The sequence below is a fragment of the Trematomus bernacchii genome, unplaced genomic scaffold, assembly GCF_902827165.1.
Source record: "Trematomus bernacchii unplaced genomic scaffold, fTreBer1.1, whole genome shotgun sequence".
NCBI classification, from domain to species: Eukaryota; Metazoa; Chordata; class Actinopteri; order Perciformes; family Nototheniidae; genus Trematomus; species Trematomus bernacchii.
Window position 1 is genome coordinate 16,022,411 of NW_022988050.1, and position 18,012 is coordinate 16,040,422.

The 18,012-nt window shown below is 38.9% G+C and overlaps 1 protein-coding gene and 1 long non-coding RNA gene across 4 annotated transcripts in view; one reads left to right on the forward strand and one right to left on the reverse strand.

Moving 5' to 3' along the window:
* Nucleotides 1-4,680: 4,680 nt before the first annotated feature.
* LOC117473566 lies at nucleotides 4,681-7,237 on the reverse strand. The gene is made up of 3 exons (XR_004555042.1): nucleotides 7,199-7,237; nucleotides 6,940-7,004; nucleotides 4,681-4,765 (listed from the first exon to the last, which is right to left on the reverse strand). It is a non-coding gene; the product is annotated as an uncharacterized LOC117473566 (long non-coding RNA).
* The window catches only part of rnf213b (ring finger protein 213b), a 43,948-nt gene continuing 32,305 nt past the window's right edge, over nucleotides 6,370-18,012 (forward strand). The window contains exons 1-18 of one of the 3 annotated variants that reach the window (XM_034119207.1): nucleotides 6,370-6,827; nucleotides 8,027-8,161; nucleotides 8,729-9,528; nucleotides 9,608-9,763; nucleotides 10,428-10,603; nucleotides 10,692-10,975; nucleotides 11,065-11,312; nucleotides 12,250-12,456; nucleotides 12,537-12,750; nucleotides 12,843-12,898; nucleotides 12,974-13,139; nucleotides 13,501-13,650; nucleotides 13,799-13,897; nucleotides 14,139-14,267; nucleotides 16,452-16,617; nucleotides 16,727-16,894; nucleotides 17,000-17,149; nucleotides 17,258-17,889. In XM_034119207.1, the coding sequence (XP_033975098.1) occupies nucleotides 8,072-8,161; nucleotides 8,729-9,528; nucleotides 9,608-9,763; nucleotides 10,428-10,603; nucleotides 10,692-10,975; nucleotides 11,065-11,312; nucleotides 12,250-12,456; nucleotides 12,537-12,750; nucleotides 12,843-12,898; nucleotides 12,974-13,139; nucleotides 13,501-13,650; nucleotides 13,799-13,897; nucleotides 14,139-14,267; nucleotides 16,452-16,617; nucleotides 16,727-16,894; nucleotides 17,000-17,149; nucleotides 17,258-17,889 (3,891 nt within the window). In that variant the 5' untranslated portion in view covers nucleotides 6,370-6,827; nucleotides 8,027-8,071. The remainder of the gene's footprint in view (nucleotides 6,828-8,026; nucleotides 8,162-8,728; nucleotides 9,529-9,607; nucleotides 9,764-10,427; nucleotides 10,604-10,691; nucleotides 10,976-11,064; nucleotides 11,313-12,249; nucleotides 12,457-12,536; nucleotides 12,751-12,842; nucleotides 12,899-12,973; nucleotides 13,140-13,500; nucleotides 13,651-13,798; nucleotides 13,898-14,138; nucleotides 14,268-16,451; nucleotides 16,618-16,726; nucleotides 16,895-16,999; nucleotides 17,150-17,257; nucleotides 17,890-18,012) is intronic. The other 2 variants (XM_034119205.1, XM_034119206.1) reach the window with 2 other exon arrangements.

Here is an 18,012-nt window from a genome sequence, read left to right on the forward strand (position 1 = left end):
TAATTTTGTATAGATTTAGTTTCCATTACTTGTTTTAGGACTTTTCTTTTATGATTTATGGACAAATAACTTTGTTCTATTAAAGGGAAGTCTTAATGCTACAGCATACAGGCATGCCTTAGAACCTTATATAGGGGAGAAGGGGGTAAGTTGAGCCAGTGGGTAAGTTGAACCACCCCCTGTAACCAGGCAACGCCTTATAGTTGTAATCACGTGACCAGAAATTATGCAAGCTCCTCCCATTTCTCATTGCCTGTGAAAGAGAGATGCTCATTGTGGTCTGGTAAGTAAACATTTTTACAAAAAAACGTTTTTTTGCTTGTCAAAGTAAATTTTCTAGATGTCAGCTATATCGGCTGTCATGTAAAAAAAAATGTATCCAGGTTTAAACACATATATTGCATATGTTGATGTGTTGGCAGCGTATTAAACCATGTGAGTCATTAAGCTAAAGATGACTCTGAATTTTAATGCTAGGCTATTTTTTCTAAAATGGTGGCTATGGGGTAAAGTGAACCATGGGCCTTGGGGTAAGTTGAGCCAGTTTTTCAATGGAGAAATTAATGAAAGTAGGCCAAGTTGATAATAAGAGCTCATTGTAGGCTACATTTAAAGTTGAATTTACCCTGTGTTTGATTGGTAAGATGTATGAAATTGTATCACCATTTGTATGATTACTTTTCCTTTTATTAACATGTTAAAAAAAAATCAATCAATTCAATCGAAATTTATATTAAAAATATTTGAAAAACTAAACTTGTATTTGGTTTGTTATTTATTGTTTAAAGTTACCTTTAAGATTTTTTGTAGGTATGCCCAAGTTTGAACAGTGGTTCAATTTACCCCCTGACCTGGATCAACTTACCCCTTACCCGGGGCAAGTTGAGCCACAAGACTTTTTTTAGAAGTAATATTTTCACTGCCCTTGATCAAATATGAATTCTTATCATTGCCATTGATAGGAGACATCCTGAATTATAGGTGCGTGCTTTCATTTTTACTATGTGTCATTTCTCCTTGCTTAGAGGACAGCATTACTAAAAAATGGCTCAACTTACCCCACTCTCCTCTATACAGTCTATGCTTAGAACATACGTTTGATTAAATGACAACAAGAAGCACATTTAATTAGTAGAAAATAACCAATCAGTGAACGACAATGAAATCAAAAGACCTCAAATAAATACATGAAAAAGGATGAGAAAAAAATCTATAGAAAAATAAGAATTGTGACCAAAATACAAATTTTTACAAATCAGTGATCTCAAATATCCTTAAAACGAGTTGGTATTTTTGTACCACAATTTTAAATGAGTGTTATGTTGTGCTTCTACGATCTACAAACATCTAACAGTTGTTAAATAATTTTCTCAATTCTTATTTTGGCCTATAACATGTCAATGGCAATCAGAGTCCAAGTTAACGGCTTCAAATGTCTGATTTGTTCACAAGTAATCACATTTATGAAGACGGAATCAGACAATGTAACTTGTATTTTTCTTTATTTAAGTTGACATTATTTAATGGTTCACAATAATCTCTATCAGTTTAGTTGAATATTTGTGAATCCGTAGAAAGAATGAACAAAGCGTTCTTTTATCAGTCAAACAAGGGGAAATCACTTTGAACACATTAGACGCTACTGCAGCCCCTGCATATGGCCGTTTTATCACAACCGCAAGACTCTGTAAATGTTTGATGGTTTCCAGGGTACATGAAGAGTTCCCTGTAAGTGAATCTGCCATAACAGATGTTCTACTAGTGATCAGGTGGAGTCCAGTGGAGGTGATCCTGGACATCACACACAGGGCTGCAGATGGACAACAGATGAAGGACAGGAATGTGTAAGTTAGACGTGACCGTAAAACTTCCAGCACCTCTGCCGATCATATTGCAGCTTTTTACACTGCAGATACATTTTCCTGTCTTTTATCTGGACATGTTCTGCATTGTGTTGAGGCAAATTGACTATGACAAGATGCAAAATGATCACAAAGAGACATAAAATACCCTCAGTCTTATAAAGTGTTGACAAATGATGAATGATTCTGAAACTAGAAGTGAAGGAGAGTTCTGATAGGAAACAGACTGAAAGAACAGGTTTGAGGCAGACTTTGAAGTGAATCCTGATATATGATGCCCAGTCTGATGGGAGTGGAGACTGAAGAAGACCCTCCCCCTCTGCAGAGAATATACCCTCCATCCTCTTGTACTTCACTGGATTACTTCGCTTTGGACTGCCACTGCAGGTAGGGTTTTCACATTGTTTTTACTTTTAGCCCTGGAGTTGTGGATGTCTTATGTTATTAAGCATTTTAGTTTTTTTTATATACCCTTAAACGTGTGTGTTTAAGGATGAAGACTGCTGGAGTTCTGCTCGTCTTATCGGTGGCTCTATGTGCCGCTCAGATAAAGAAAATAAGTGGGAGACCGGAGTGGGATTTCAGAAATGAAGGTGAGGAATAAAGTACATTTACTATCACATATCGTTTTAGAGATTTCAGTTTTTTATCATTTTAATTTAACATATTTTATTCCTTAATCTCTCGTGGTGAAAAAATGTCTTAAACTTGACGCAAAGTGCTTTAAACATATTTTTTATGTTGCTATGTTTTAACAGTATTTCATTGACTATTTTAATTTGTGGCCGGTCCTAAATAGACATTTTAAAGATATTTAAGGTAACGCTGTCCGGTTAGATTCAAGATTCAAAGATTTGATTGTCATGACATACTGCGGTGTAGTTATGTCATGTATTACAAACTGAGATCGCAAGTTCCTCAACAGTGCAATTACAAAACATACAAAAATAAATATTAAAAACAACAATAAAAATAGTGCAAGCTCAGGTGTTTGATAGTCTTATGGCCTGTGGGAAGAAACTGAGTCTGGTGGCTTTTGTCATTTTTTGTTATCATTATGTTATATTATATAGGACTCTAATTCTGACGCAACGACATATTTATAACAATGCTTTCTCCTAAAAATAAAGTTTCCTAGGTATTCATATTATTTTCTTTTTATATTGAAATGCATCCTATTTTATGGTAGCCTATTTCCCCGTGATTAATTGTTTCTAATTATTGCCTTTTATATAAAGCAGTTTTTATTGCATTGCGAGAATGTTGACCACTATTTTACTATCGTTAATATAATTATTTTAATGTTGTTGTTTTTTAAATATAATACAGATGTCTTTTTAACATCCCAACTGAAAAGCACACTTTCAACCCACTAAACCCAGATGTCTTTAACCTGCAAATCACTGCATCTGATATCCAGAGTTACAGATGCAGATGATTCATTAGATTTTACACTAAGTATAACAATGTCTACTTCTATCTTATGTTATGTTTTTTCACTTCTATGATATATTTTCTTTTAATGTTCCTTATTTATTTTCTTTATGTGTTTTTCTTTCTATTGTTCTACTTTCAATAACTGGATACAGAGCTTTTACCCATACTGCATTGGGTAACTTTTTATAATTAGATATTTGATTCAGGTGCTTTTTCCACTACGGAAGATTATTTGAATAATTACTTTTTAATAATTTCACAAGCAAACATATTCAAAAAGCACGTTATTTAATGATCTTAATTTGTGTTGGTTTGTGTTTCTCTGTGGCTCTTTGTGTGTGCAGCGGAGAAAGTGAACACCAAAGCATGTTCCAACCTCACGCTGGTGTTAGACAACTGGAAATACGCCATCATGACGCAGGTCAAAGATCTGCTGCTGCACGACCACAGCACCGTGCTGCCCGACTATGGACGGTGAGGACCAATCTGTTTTCATTTAACCAGGATGCATGGAGGGGCCCACCGAGCACAGGGGCCCAAAGGGGACTGCTGGCCTTCACCTGCAAAATGTCCCTCAAAGTGACATGTACCAACCAAGAACAGATGCAAAATGACCTTAAAGAGACATAAAATACCTACAAATGGACACAAGAACACCACATAATGACTCAAAGGATAACAAAAATGACAAGAAAGAAACACAAGAAAACCACATAGATGACACACAATGATGACAAAAGAATAAAAAAAGACAGGAAATGTACTCAAAGACACAAATTCACTCATAAAAACAATTGACCACAACAAATAGACACAAGACAATTACAAATAGATAAAAATGACCAGATTGAGATGCAAAACGACTGAAAAGAGACAACAAGGCACAACAATTATCAAAAGAGACACAGAATTACCAATATATATATATATATATATATATATACACAAAACCAGAGAGATACTGTATGTTACAACTACAAACAGACACAAAAAAACAATAAAAAGATGACAGAAAATCCACTACAAAATATTGTGTCTTGCTGCAATGTTGGAAAGATGGTGGGAACTCTTGCATGTCTGTGAAAGCGGCCCATTTTGTTGTAATAATGTGATTGTATTCTATTTATATGTTCCTCTCACGTCCTCATTGCGGGTGAAAATAGCTTTTATTGTAAGTAATAAAAGTGAATTCCCCTCCCTCAGGATCCAGCCGCTGTCAGACGCTCTGGGAGATCTGTACGGAGAGTTCAACGCCCTGAAGGAGCGCCTCTCTGAGCTCACCGTCAAGTTCGAGGAAGTGGAGGGCTTTGTGGACGACGTGCGCTCAGGAAGGAAGCCTTCACAGCCCCGAGGTGAAGCCAGACCCCAGGGGTGGCAGCCGGGGGAGGGGAGGGCTGCAGGCTTCAATGCTGGGGTTCAAGGCAGGAGGAGGAGGGTGGTCGTTCGGAGAATCAAGAAACCTGCAGCTTGAGAGTTCAAATGAAGGATGATGAAGCTTTGAGACACAGCCTCATGCCTGGTGGGGAGCAATGTTATGTTTGATGCAGGATATTGCTGTTAGCCTCCAAACCAGTTAAATTAGCTCTTTCTGCTAAAGTGAGGGAATTTAGGAAACTGACGGACACGTTTTTTATCTACAGGTGAGGTTATTTCCATCTCATTTTAGGCCTAACACTCGAATGTTTGGAAACTATTTTTCATTGCTGCAATTACATCAAATGTTTAAATTGTAACACAGGAAATAAATCCTATTTATAAAAATAATGCAGGATACAAAACCCTAAAGAGATCAAGTGAAACTGTTAGATTTACAGTTTACACACTGCCTATAACACATTTTTATTTTTGTGTTGAACTTTGTAGTATTTTGGGGGTGGGGGGGGGGGGGGGGGGGGGGAACGGAGCGGAAACCAATATGACTTTTTAATGTATTTATTCCTATTTCTCATCTTTTCTCATTGGACTGTCTCTTGATAAACTTCCTGCATAAAGAGGTGTTTTTGTATTTATATACTGTTGTATATTTTTTTACCACAAGGTGGCTCTGCAACATCTGAAGTATTTTTATCCTTGATAGAATAGATAGAGTGTGTCCTCTGACTTTAGTCCATAAGCTTGTGTAAATATAAATATTGCACTTCTTGTTAACTGAATCAACCATTTGAAATGATACAGTTACTCTTCAGCCTTTTCACTACAGTGATATATCTTATATATTTACATATTATTTGACCTGTGGGTCATCATCCAGCAAATGTATCTGGTTATAGAAAACAACTTTTCAAAACGTATTTTCATCATGACAACAACCAGCGTTCCATTAACACAACAACCCTCCAGTTATCATGTTTAATATACTCATTATTTTAATGTTTGTTCTTCATCTTACTAGTAGCCTGGTTTCCAGCAAAATAACTTGTTTTGGACATGCTTTGTATTTTGTCTGTTTCTATCGAATAAACATTTTTGAAGTCGATTTTTAAATAGTCCTAGACAAATTTCACTAAACCTTACATTGAAGAAAAAGTCTGGACTAATGCATATAAATTGTAAAAAAAAAAAAAAAAGGTATCCATAACAACGGATTTACTTACAATTTTAGCAAAGACAATCATAAATTAGCAAGTATTAAAAGTACACATTTTGCAGAAAATTACCCATTTATAAATCGTTGGGCAATTATTACTGTTGCATTCATCTGTGAAATAGTGTATAACTGTGTTGGTAGGTGTACGAATGTGGCATGATAGTGGTGGATTTTACACAATCTATTCATGTGCAATCTGGTGACAGGAAATTGCAGAAAATAATTGAGGAAAACGGACAATTGTTTAAAAACACAACAGCTTCCAAGTAGTAGTACAAACTTGCTGTATTGTTGGGCCAACAATAGACATTAAATACAAATAGAAATAAAAGCAAGTGCTGCAAAAGTAAAACAATAACATGATTATAACATTTAATAATATTAAATAAATACATTAAAATGTGTGTCCTATATTCATTACATTCAACCTCTGGTATTATACAATATATGCGTTTAGATTTTACTTTAAAAAGCACATAAAACCTAAAGCATTGAAACCTGAAAAATCATAGGTTTCTAAACTGCCCATATCCTGAACTGAAAGACACTACCGAGTAAATAAACGCAGCATAAGTTTCTTGTTTGATGAGATTCAGAGAGAAATGAAACTGAAACCCAGGCTTCTGCATTAGGGACTGTCAAGAAATTGTTAGTAAATCACGAATGAGTACAGTGTTTTAATTGGCGATGTTTTAACCATAAGTGTTTTAAAAATTATTAATATGTTGAAATAGGTTTTGCTAATTAGCACGTTAGCTTAGATAGCGTTTACGTCAAAGGGAAACCGCCAACTTTAAAGTAGTCGAGTAATTTCGCGACCCTCCCTTGAAGTGAAAACTAGGGAGGTTGCAGCAGATATAAAAAACATTTCCTCAACATTTCTTCACAAGTTGTTTTCCGAGATATCATCTGACAGGCCGTGCCAACCTCTTACTGAAAAGGTAAGTAAACATAGCATAAATATATGACATGTCATTAGCCTTATATAAACTGCTTCACTTGTGCAATATAGCTACATTTAGTGCAGTTTTTACAGGTAATCCAAATATTTACCTGACACAGGCAGAGGTGGAAGAAGTACTCAGTTACAGGTTAAGGTCCTGTATTCCAAATTGTACCTAAGTAAAAGTAAAAAAAACATTAGCATTATACTTTAAGTATCAAACGTAGCCTACTCCTGCAGAATGGCGCAGTTAAAGGTGGGGTAGGCTATGTAATTTATTTCAGAAACACTTGTTGTTATATTCCATGGAATGCTCTTAACATCCCGATAGCAATGAATATATTAAATGCTTTGACAATAAATACATACAAAAATGTCATCTGTGGAAGCCGTAGCACTGTGAAATGCACGACCAATCATTTTAGCCGCCCGGCTAAAATAACTGGATGGCCTACCTGCCTGTGTGCACAAACTTATCTCGTGCCCTCATTGGTCATGTGCGTGTTCGTGTGTGTTGGAGGAGGGGCTCTGTAAGGAAGAGGCAGATCTTTTTCGGCTGCGTAGTTTCAAATTCGAGCGCACTCGAGCTGGTTTCTCCAAAATTACATACCCCACCTTTAATGAATTACTTTATACACTACTGGGTAGCTTAACCTATCATAATATTTAATAATGTATTAGTTGAATTACATGTTGTATTAAGAATATAAATCTGCAAAGTAGCTAGTAACTAAAAAATGTTGTTAGTAAAAATAATGAAGTAGCTTGTGTGTACTTGAGTGTACTTAGTTACATTCCTTCACTGGATAAAGGTTATGCACTATAAACAGGGATTTAATATATGTTATATGATTTAATAACCCTTTTTGTATCTTAATGAATCGTCAACGACCTAAAATTAGCTCAGAGAAATACAAGTCAGTCAGTCAGCTGACATTTATGTTTTTATTGATTTATATTGCATTCATTGTATTGATAACATACTTGGTATTTATAGCCCTTGTGGTGTTATATAACAGACTAGGTGACATATTTGTTTATTTTAGTTGTATAAATGATTAATTCTAACGAAGAGGTGCATTTGTAATCTTTAGTGTCAGCATTTCTCTTCTTGCCACTCCCTAACTGACAGTTAACTTGAATAGTAAGTGTCCCAGAGAGACATGGAGGATGTAACTGTGATTTTTATATTCATAGACAGATATCAGGGGAACAGGGACTCCCTTCAGAAAGTCCCTACAGATGGAGGGGGGAGCAGGAAACGTCCCCAGCACCTCTGGATCCCAGCGAGGGGAGGATGGTGCAACCAAAAAACGCAAGAAAAGAAATAAGGTATGCTGTTTTCCATTTTCACATTTTCCACACAAAGAGAGGTATTCAGCTCTTAGCTATTACTTACCACCAATCTAAAAGCACAACATTCAATTGACCACAGTAACAAAAACTAAATGTCCCTGTTATTTTGTTAGGGTGATAACATCTTAAAATATGAGGAAAGATATTTGAAGCTTTATATGTAAACCTCAATAAAAGCTTGGAATGTACAAATACATAAATACCATAATCCCTAGTAACTAAGTATTTGTACACATGCATAATGTGCTCAGTTCATCAAATGTGATGATTGTTATATATTACAGGGCCCATGTACCTCACAGGTGTTTTCACCTTTTGTTCTGATTAGTGGAGTTGCGTGAAGCTCTGCTGTGTTCAGCCTCTATTTATACAATTAGAAAGATGTAAATTGCCCAAAAACAAAACAGGATAGTCCTAAAACAATATTTTACCTCACATGAATTAAATAAGGTAGAAATGCAGTCATAGGAAGAAATCCCACACTTTATTTGAGTGACCGTTTAATAAAATAAAAACAAATCTTTATGTTGATGTGTATTCCAGGAACAAAGACCAGGATATCACAACAAGAAGGTCAAAGACAAAGAGAGGAGGAAAAAGAGGAATCAGAAAACACAAAAGAGCACCTCAAGTGTAAAGAAAGATGCAGATTCTGAAAGTGAAGACACAGATAAAGGTGAGATGGAGGTTGTAGGAACAAGCAGCCAAACTGAGGAGACTCGGCCCGTAGAAACGCAACATGTGGATCCACAAGCGGAAGACAAAGTTCAGACTGTGGAAGAACAAAGCCACGGAGATGCTAAGATGGTACACACTCAAACGAAGAAGCCAAAAGGTACAACTAAATACACACAAACTCCCATTGTTTGTCACAGCGACCAGGAAACACAGACCGACTTCTCTGAGGCAAAACAAGACGATGAGAAGACTCAACCTGAGACGGAGACGAAGAAGCCAAAAGATACAACTAAATACACACAAACTCCCATTGTTTGTCACAGCGACCAGGAAACACAGACCAACTTGTCTGAGGCAAAACAAGACGATGAGAAGACTCAACCTGAGGAGAAGAAACAAGACACGCCAGAAACCAAAACGCAAAACACTGCTCAGACTCAGTTAAAGCAAAATGCAAACAAAGACAATGACAAAGCAGCATCAGAGTCAACCGAAAAGCAAAACCCTGAGAAGGAGTCAAAGTCTAAAGAGGAGAATCCCTCTGCAGATGCCGAACCCAAGTCTTACGCCAAAGTAGTGACCGGAGAGGGCGGGAGTCAGAAACAGTCCAATGTGGAAGCCTCCAAAGCAGCGGATAAAAACACAAAAACACCCCAAAGCACATGGTAAGAAGGACACAAGCAGCAACATCTGATACTGTGGTTGTTGGTGGGATAGTTAACGTGTATTCTCCCCTCTCCACAGTGATCGAAGCCCAGTGAGACCTCCACCCGCTGCTCCCATGTTCACTGTTCACATCTATGCAGTGCTGGACAAAAAGTTTAGATTCAACCAAGAACATGACACGCTTATGATGTGTTATGATGGAGGGCAAACACCCTTTAAGATTACGCAGTTTGTGTGAGTATTTAGCTGCAATACATATATTTGAATACTATTTTTTCTTCCAGCATTGTGAAATTCACAACAGATAACAGTTTAGGACCTGAAGTCCTTTTTATATATATATATCCCTAATCATATTCGATTATCTATCTATCTATCTATCTATCTATCTATCTATCTATCTATCTATCTATCTATCTATCTATCTATCTATCTATCTATCTATCTATCTATCTATCTATCTATCTATCTATCTATCTATCTATCTATCTATCTATCTATCTATCTAGTCTTTTTTGACTCAAGCAGAATCTTTCATTCATGACTTTTACTTGTAATAGATGAATGACGATAACACTGTAAGGCGAAACAGCAAACAGACAGCTGTTGAAGACGGATGCATTGAGCAGCTCAACAGTCAGTGTAAACTTACAGTGGGAGGCATGTGGCAAAAAAACGGAATAATAAATGATTAAATTGGCCTTGTTTACTTAGGATTATTCTCCTGCAAGTTTTGGTCTATATATCTCATACTATTACCAAACTTAGTTTATTATGAAGGTAATGTGCTTGAGTGCAGAACCACCTCAGTCATGCCATTGTTCTGATACTATCAGACTGCAGTTTTTGTATCTTCAGTATAGATGTCACAACAGATGTTTCAATATGTTCTGTGTAGTGGAGGACAACAAAAGGAAGGATGTCTGGTGGAAGCAAGTCTTTCTGTTGAAGAGCAGAAATTGACGAGAGGCAACTGGTGGACATATCGGTATGGTGTAAAGCAACGATCCAAAGACATAAAGAAAGGAATCACTACAAGACACGTTCAAATCCCATTGGACCAAAACATTAAAGGTAAGGCAATCATTTAACTTTAGCATGCTAACACATATCTTTACAGTACGTTTTTGTCTTTCACAAAACCTGCTTGTGTTCTATCTAGAGCTGCACCTTTACGAAGGCTTCATTTCTCGTCATGAGGAGCAAGGTTTGTGGCAGTCTGTTGGTCAGATGGTGGGATGGCAGGGATCAAAAAGTGTTGAGGTATCAGAAGCCTGGCAGGCCTCAGCGGGGACTCTGCTGAACAGAATCTTCCAGAAATGGATCCCATCTGACAAACAGAGCACTGAGAGGTTGTGTGGCAGCTTGTTGCATTTTATGGAGAGTCTCGGTTCTGCACACACAAGGATGGCATTTCCAGGCCATTCACAACCACCAATGATCAAGGTTGGTTGAACAAGAAGAATAGAAATCACAGTATTTATTATATTTTACCACCAATTGTCTGCCTCTAATCACATTTATTTTATTCCCAGACAGCTGAGCTGATTGCGGAGACATTGGTTCAGATTCTAAAAGGAGAGCCGAAGGAGAAAGTCCCCGGCACCTGGAGGAGCAGCAGTCCTCTCATTCAGGGCCTGTCTGTGTTCAAGGTTACCAGAAGGTGTAACATCAGCCTCGGAGTGAAAGAATATGCTGAGCTGTGTCTCCTCGTGTCCTCAGAGACATCGATGGACAAGAAACACCTGGACGAGTTACTAAGTTATTTCCAAAATCCACAATTGTAAGTCTGGAAAAATTGTCAAGTTCGACAAAATAGAGGTCAATTTACTTGGTTTCTGTCAACTACAGTATCTTCCATAACTTCCATGACTCATTACACTCTCTGAAATACTGTATGTATAGCCTACTGAAACACTTTGTCTCTTTAACATCAGTTCCCTATTTAAAATAGTTTCTGGATTCAGGACATAGAAGTCTTAATTTCAGGATCTACTCATAGAGGGGGGTGGCCCATTACTGCATGAAAGCAGAGAAAAGAACGTATTAGATTTTAGGAATTGAAAGTAAGTTATATCAAGGGATTTCGAAAATGTAACCCCATAGGCAAACGTAAAAAAAAGGTCACATTTATTTATTTATTCATGCTAAACTTTCATGAATAAAAACAATTTAAAAAACGTTTTTTAGTATTTATCAATTCTCAAACAATTACGCCCAAAATTGTTGGCAAAATAACACTTTTTAAAGAGTCCCTATTGTGCTTTTTAGGTTTTTGTTCCTTTCCTGTAGTGTGTTATATAGGTTTTAGTGCATGTAAATGGCTGAAATCACTCGAGAGGGAGTTTCTCTCACCCCCTGCCTGAAACGCCTCCATTGGACTCCTTTGTTTACTTCTATAACATAGTGACATCACTAAGTAACACTCACGCTTCTATTGGCTAGCGCTCCAACACATTGTACATGATAGGTAAGGGTTGAACAATCACATCAGAGCCATCCAGCTAACCAATCAGAGCAGACTAGGCTCTGGTTTCAGACAGAGGGTGAAAAGAGGCGCTGCAGCACAGGCAGTATGAGAAAAATAAAGACCTTTTTGAACAGCAAAGGAAAGGAACGTTTAAAAAAAAGAAGAAGTTGTGAATCGATTCAGATGAAATTGTTACATGAATGAATTTAGCCTCATCCCTAAATCTCCCACTTCTCTGTCCTCTCTTCAGTGTGCTGTTGGCTCTGATGAACCTCTGTGCTCAGTCCACGGTGTCGGAGTTCGTCCTGCTCCTTCCTCTGCTCTTCAGGCTCAGACAGCCGGGAGCGGACGCAAACAAAGTGGGTCTGTCTGTGGAGGAGGACAACTGGTCAGGACTTGAAAGAGTCTATTACAGGCAGTTCAGGGAGAACATACAAACCCACCCTGAAAAAAGGAAGTGAGTGTGTCTCAAAGCATCCTTACTTTCCTAAAACAGATGATGCCTTTTTATTTAAATAACACTTAACTTGTTCACAGGAAAATGCTGGGTTTGATCCAGGCACACTTAAAAAAGGCTGAGGAGATGCCTCTGCTTCTGGTGGGCTGGTTATCTCTGGTCGCATTTGAGGATCTTCCGGAATTTTCCGACATGACAGGAATACCTGCAGAACACCTGATCCAGAGTCTGCTGTACAGACTGCGAAGATGTGTAGAGTCAAGGGATAACAACAGAGCAGAGGAGCATGTAAAGGTGGACATATCTCATACATTTAAATATTTAAGACTCCAAATACTGTTATAACAGCAAAATAATGCTTTGTACTATTTTATTTCTGCATGCAGCACACTCAGAAAATCCTGACCCATTTACTGTTGAAGTTAGACAAAGAGAAGGACAGGTAAGGGCTGAAATATTTCCCGTGATGCATTCTAGCGTTGTTTTGCTCCCTGTAACTTTTGTTTTGTGTCTGTAGAATGATTGAATCTGGTAATATAAAGCTGGTCTTCAAGAGCAGCATCAGTGTGTTGACAAACACATGTGAAATAACGCGACTCGTCCAGTCGTACCACGCTGCAGTCCTTTCCTACCAGCTGGTGTTGAAATTGGCAGACATGGTGGATGCCAAACTGAAGAAAGAGGTAATCATTTCTTTAAAACGCATTATGACTGCCTTATATTGGAGTAGTAAATGGTAATGGTAAATGGACTGTACTTATATAGAACTTTATCCAGTCTTTACAACCCCTCAAAGCACTTTACTGTACATACTACATGTCATCATTCACCCTTTCACAACTCATTCATACAGAGCAGTGCCACTTGCTCTAGTAAGCTAACATTCACATACATTCGTACATTCGTTGGCCATGCCATCGACATGTTGACTGCATTGGCTGGGATCAAACCAACAACCTTCTGTTTGAAAGACGACCGCACTCCCTCGCAGCCACAGTCGCCCTAGTAGTAACTTTAATTCATGGTTTCTTTTGTACCTTTCAGTCCTCAGAAGATGAGTTTGAGACCTTAAATAAGAAACTCTTGGAGGATCTACAATCCGTGCAGCAGCGAGTCATTGAGTGGAGAGATGAATTGCTGCACAAACCCCTTCTGATGCCGTCTAAAACACTCAGCTATCCAAAGGAAATTGAGGTAAACATTAAAAAGAATATTGGGAAATATTTAAAGTCATTATTCAGTTAGGATCTTTCTTGTATGCAGTTGACAGCGAACAGATAAACTGAAACAAAAATAAATGCTGAAAAGGTGAAAAATGAACACTGTTTTCTTGAATGATCAGATGTGGGACTCGCTGCTGAAGATGGAATGTTCTCTTGAAGAAGTTTCATCCAGTTGGAGGCTGAGCCTGAAAAAAGACCTGAAGAAGAGGATTTCTAAGGTGATCATTTATTGATCAGAGTAAAGACATTATTATAGACATTATTAGACATTCCCACGTGTAAGCCTGTGGGAAAAATATTTAGAGTATCTGTATGTCCACAGCTTATCTCTTATAATACTGTACCCTCAGCCTAATTTTGTGAGTGACCTTGTCTAGTTTGTATTCTGTTAGCAGCAGTTCCAGTAGCAGCAGGTACATTACTTCCTCTTTACAGAACATTTACAGTGTTTTTTTGCAGGCCAGTGAAGAGGACAAAGTCTTGGTCTGCTGCCTTGAAACTTCTATGGCAGCCATAAGAAAAAGTGACGAGGTGGTACAGACAAGTTTCGACGAGCTGTGTCAGTCTGCTATCAAGGAAATCTGCCAGGTACAGTGCATATGAATGATCTGTTCAAGGTGCGTCCTTACAGAAAGCTCTGTATTCATAAGATGCCTTTGGGTGTTAATGTACGGTCAACACCTATGCATGCTAACCCATGTAATAGAGTCGTGCAGGATTGAGTCCAAAAACCCAGAAACGAGTTAGCATTTTACCACTTCTGACTGCTTGTCTCTTTTTTTAACATCTTTTTGTTAAGATACCTGAAATAAGATCTGTGGTTAACACTAGCTTAAAGAATTTTCACTTTTTCTTTTAAGATATCAAGATGCGAATACCCCACTCGTGAATGTCTGACTCTTAAATGTGTCATTTAAAGTGGACCCATCATGCTATATTTGAACAATATATTGTAGGGCCATACCTATATAAAACATGTCTGTTTAGTGTTTTTCCAAAATACCAAACCGATCATGCATTTTTAGCCATGCCTCATTTCGCTCCATTTGCTCTTTCCAGCCCTGTTTTTGCAGGGGGCTGATTCTGTGGCAAATGAGCTGCAGCTGACCACGTGCTTTGAGATCAGCTGCTGGGCTGTCAGAAGAGGGGGAGAAAAAGAGATCTCCGTCCTCCGTGTTTTATTCTTATATGATTATATAGAGTCATTATTCATTTGTTTTAAAGCTCAATAAATAACAAAGAAGACCTTTGACCGGCACTTTTCTAATTTTGTCCGGAAGATTTAAACTTTAACGGACATGTTGACCGGCAAAAAAAAATCTACCTGAATCTCTGCCGCACGGTCCCCTCGTTCCTTGGAAGAGGCGGAGAGGTGGGTGTTTGTCATCTGCTGGTGGACTACCGGAGAGAATTACAGTGCTTGCCTCGACGGGGAGGGATTGCATTAAATTACAGCAGCAGGAGCAGGGTTCGAGTTATGTGGGAGCCAATGGGAGCTGAGCTCCCATAAGGAGGGGTCTGAGCTCCCACGGATGCAGTGAAATCATACATCTGTGGGGGTCGCTAATACATTACCAACAACCATTATTTGAATCACAAATAATGCATGTGTCAATGTAATGAGTATTATTTACGTTAACGAGGTAAATAGGCTAAAAGAAAAACATGTTTTCCAAAAGAACAACGCATCTCTTGAATGACAATATGCCTGCACTGCAATACATTATTGCGCAATCTGTGCCTGTGAGCGTGCTGCGCGAGCCGAGATGATGTGTGTGTGCGTAGTCGAACCTTTTCATATTTAAGTTTGTAGCAAGTAGAGGCCTGCTTCTGCTGTGTGTGTGTGTGTGTGTGTGTGTGCGTTAGTTTTAAAGACCCCCATAGAGCTCAGTTTATAACTCGAACCCTGAGCAGGAGCAAACGCTTGCCTCGGGGAGGGAGAAAAAAAGCCACAGCGGAGAATAAACAGAAGGGCAACCATGGCAACCATGCACGGGAAGTCTTTTTCACTGCTTTTGTGGCAGACTACAGCGCCACTTACAGGCCTGGCATATGTACTACAGCGTCTCCAGTGCTTTCGAGCGGCAATGGCCGGCCGTGGCCCAACCCCACATTCCCCTGATAGGTGGAGAGTTGGCCATATAGGCGGAGCTCCTCGTTCCTGACGTCAGAGAATTTTCAAATCTGTATCAGTCTGTATCAGATCCATTGCAGCCCCGTTTTTAGAGATTTGGGTATGGAGGAAAAGAGAGAGGGTTGTGTTTTCTGACACTTGGTGAGTTCCCTGGAACACCGGGGACACATATTCATGTATAAAAGACGTACAAAAGTCCATTTTGCATGATAGGTCCCCTTTAAAGCAGTGGTTGCTAACAAGAGTCTAAATGTGACTAAATGTTGTCATGCCAAACAGTAGCAGCCTTTAGCCTAGCGCTGGTGATACGAAGTCATGCTACCGTGATTTCGTTTTGTATACCCTACGTTGGCTTTTTACTTCTCGCAATTGCTTTTACTTTTCTATCATCATACAATGAGTGTCATGTGGAGATCATCATGCTTGAAAAACAGTGAAAGTATCAAGAACATGTAGCCATGCTAACTTCCTGGTCGGCCTACACAAATACGTCATCAGTGCACCACTCTGTCTCTTTTAATGACATCCTCCATCTGAGTGTTCATAAGTACATCTTTCTCAAAACCTTTCTAACAAAGCAGGTCAATCAAGAGTGAAATAATGACAAAAGTTAAATGATCATACCTTCCTGTTTTCAGAGAAAGCAGGAGGGAGACCTGATGCGGAGCCTCTATTCTAAGACGGAGGACCCACCCGTTGTTGTCTTGTCTGCTGTTGTGGTTGAATCAGCAGCACGATTCAGAGACGACTCTGTAGTCCAGCTGCTAGATCCACAGTCTGCCATGAACCACCTGCTGTCTTACAGTACTTCATTTCATTTTTTATCATTCATTTATATAATATTTGATCCTTAAAGGGTGTTTGTTTACTCAGTAAGTTTCACAATGGTAACAATGGCATTGTTTTGGTGTAGGTGATTGGAAGTCGATCCACGTGGATGATGCTGCAGGACAGGTTTTCGACAGCTGTGTGACCGCTCTGCATCATCTGGTGGAGTCGCTGCTTCAGGGACACGTGACCCTGGGAAACCTGGAGACCTGTCTGAAATACAGAGACCAGTTCAAGAGACTTCATCAGCAGTGTATGAATCTTTTTCATTCGAAAAATCCCCCCTTGATTACTACATTATATTCCCCCTTATTGGAAATGTTTTTAATTAATAATAGCTGCATTATGTCTTCCACAGACAAGAAACACATGAAATCTGAGAGCATTGCTGTCAGTGCAGATGTGGTTTTGAATCAGAGAGAGAAGGATTTGCAGTCTTTCAAGCAACGAAAACAGAAAATGGATACACTGATAAAGATGATAGCAAAGGTGGCAGAAAGCCTCACAGGTAAATCAAAGTGGAAAAATAACCCATTGCCAAATAGTTTTATGTTAAATTAGAGAACTTTTGCATAGAGTTTGGATATGTATGTTTTTTGTGTTCTTATTCAACCAGTTCCTGAGATGTTAACTCTGGAGAAGCAGCACAGTGCAGATCTGCACACTGTGAGCCTGAACACACTGGTGCTTGTTCAGACCTTTGATTCTGAGAGGAAGCTGGGAAAGACGGGCCCCTCCCAGGTCCTCTGGTACAAAGTCGGTATGAATGTCCTGAAAATGTCCAATGAGATGCACAAACTGCAACACAGCAACCTGATTCTGTCCCACTGGGTCAGGGAGGCTGCATGTCTGGCATCAGAGAGGCAACCCTGCACATCTCCTGTTCCAGTCACCCTGACACAGATCTATGAAATCATCTGGCAGCCGCTGATCACACAGTTCTCTCAGCTCGGTGTCAGCATGGCCAATGCAAGCATCACTTTTGAAGAGCTCAATGAGGTTTTGATGGAATCCGGCGACCAGGGCGACGGGAAACTAATGAAGAAGGAGCTGAGTCTGATGTCTGAGATACTTTCTGATTCGGCAAGCTTCAAACCTGAGGAGAAGTGGGTGGAGCGGAGGCTGGCTCAGATCCAGGAGTATCGGCAGCTCCACGAGGCGGCCGCTGCAGCCAGTGCAATGCTGAAAATCGCAGAAAAAATGAAGCTTTCTGGGAAATTTGCAGAAATTGAAGCTCTCAGCCAACTGGTAATTGTCTTGTTATCTAACGTAATTCAATCACAAAGGAATTGAGTTGCAGTGGGCTACATAGAAGAAGGAATACTCTTGTTATTCCTTACTTTACTTTTTATCTGTCATTTAAATTAAAGG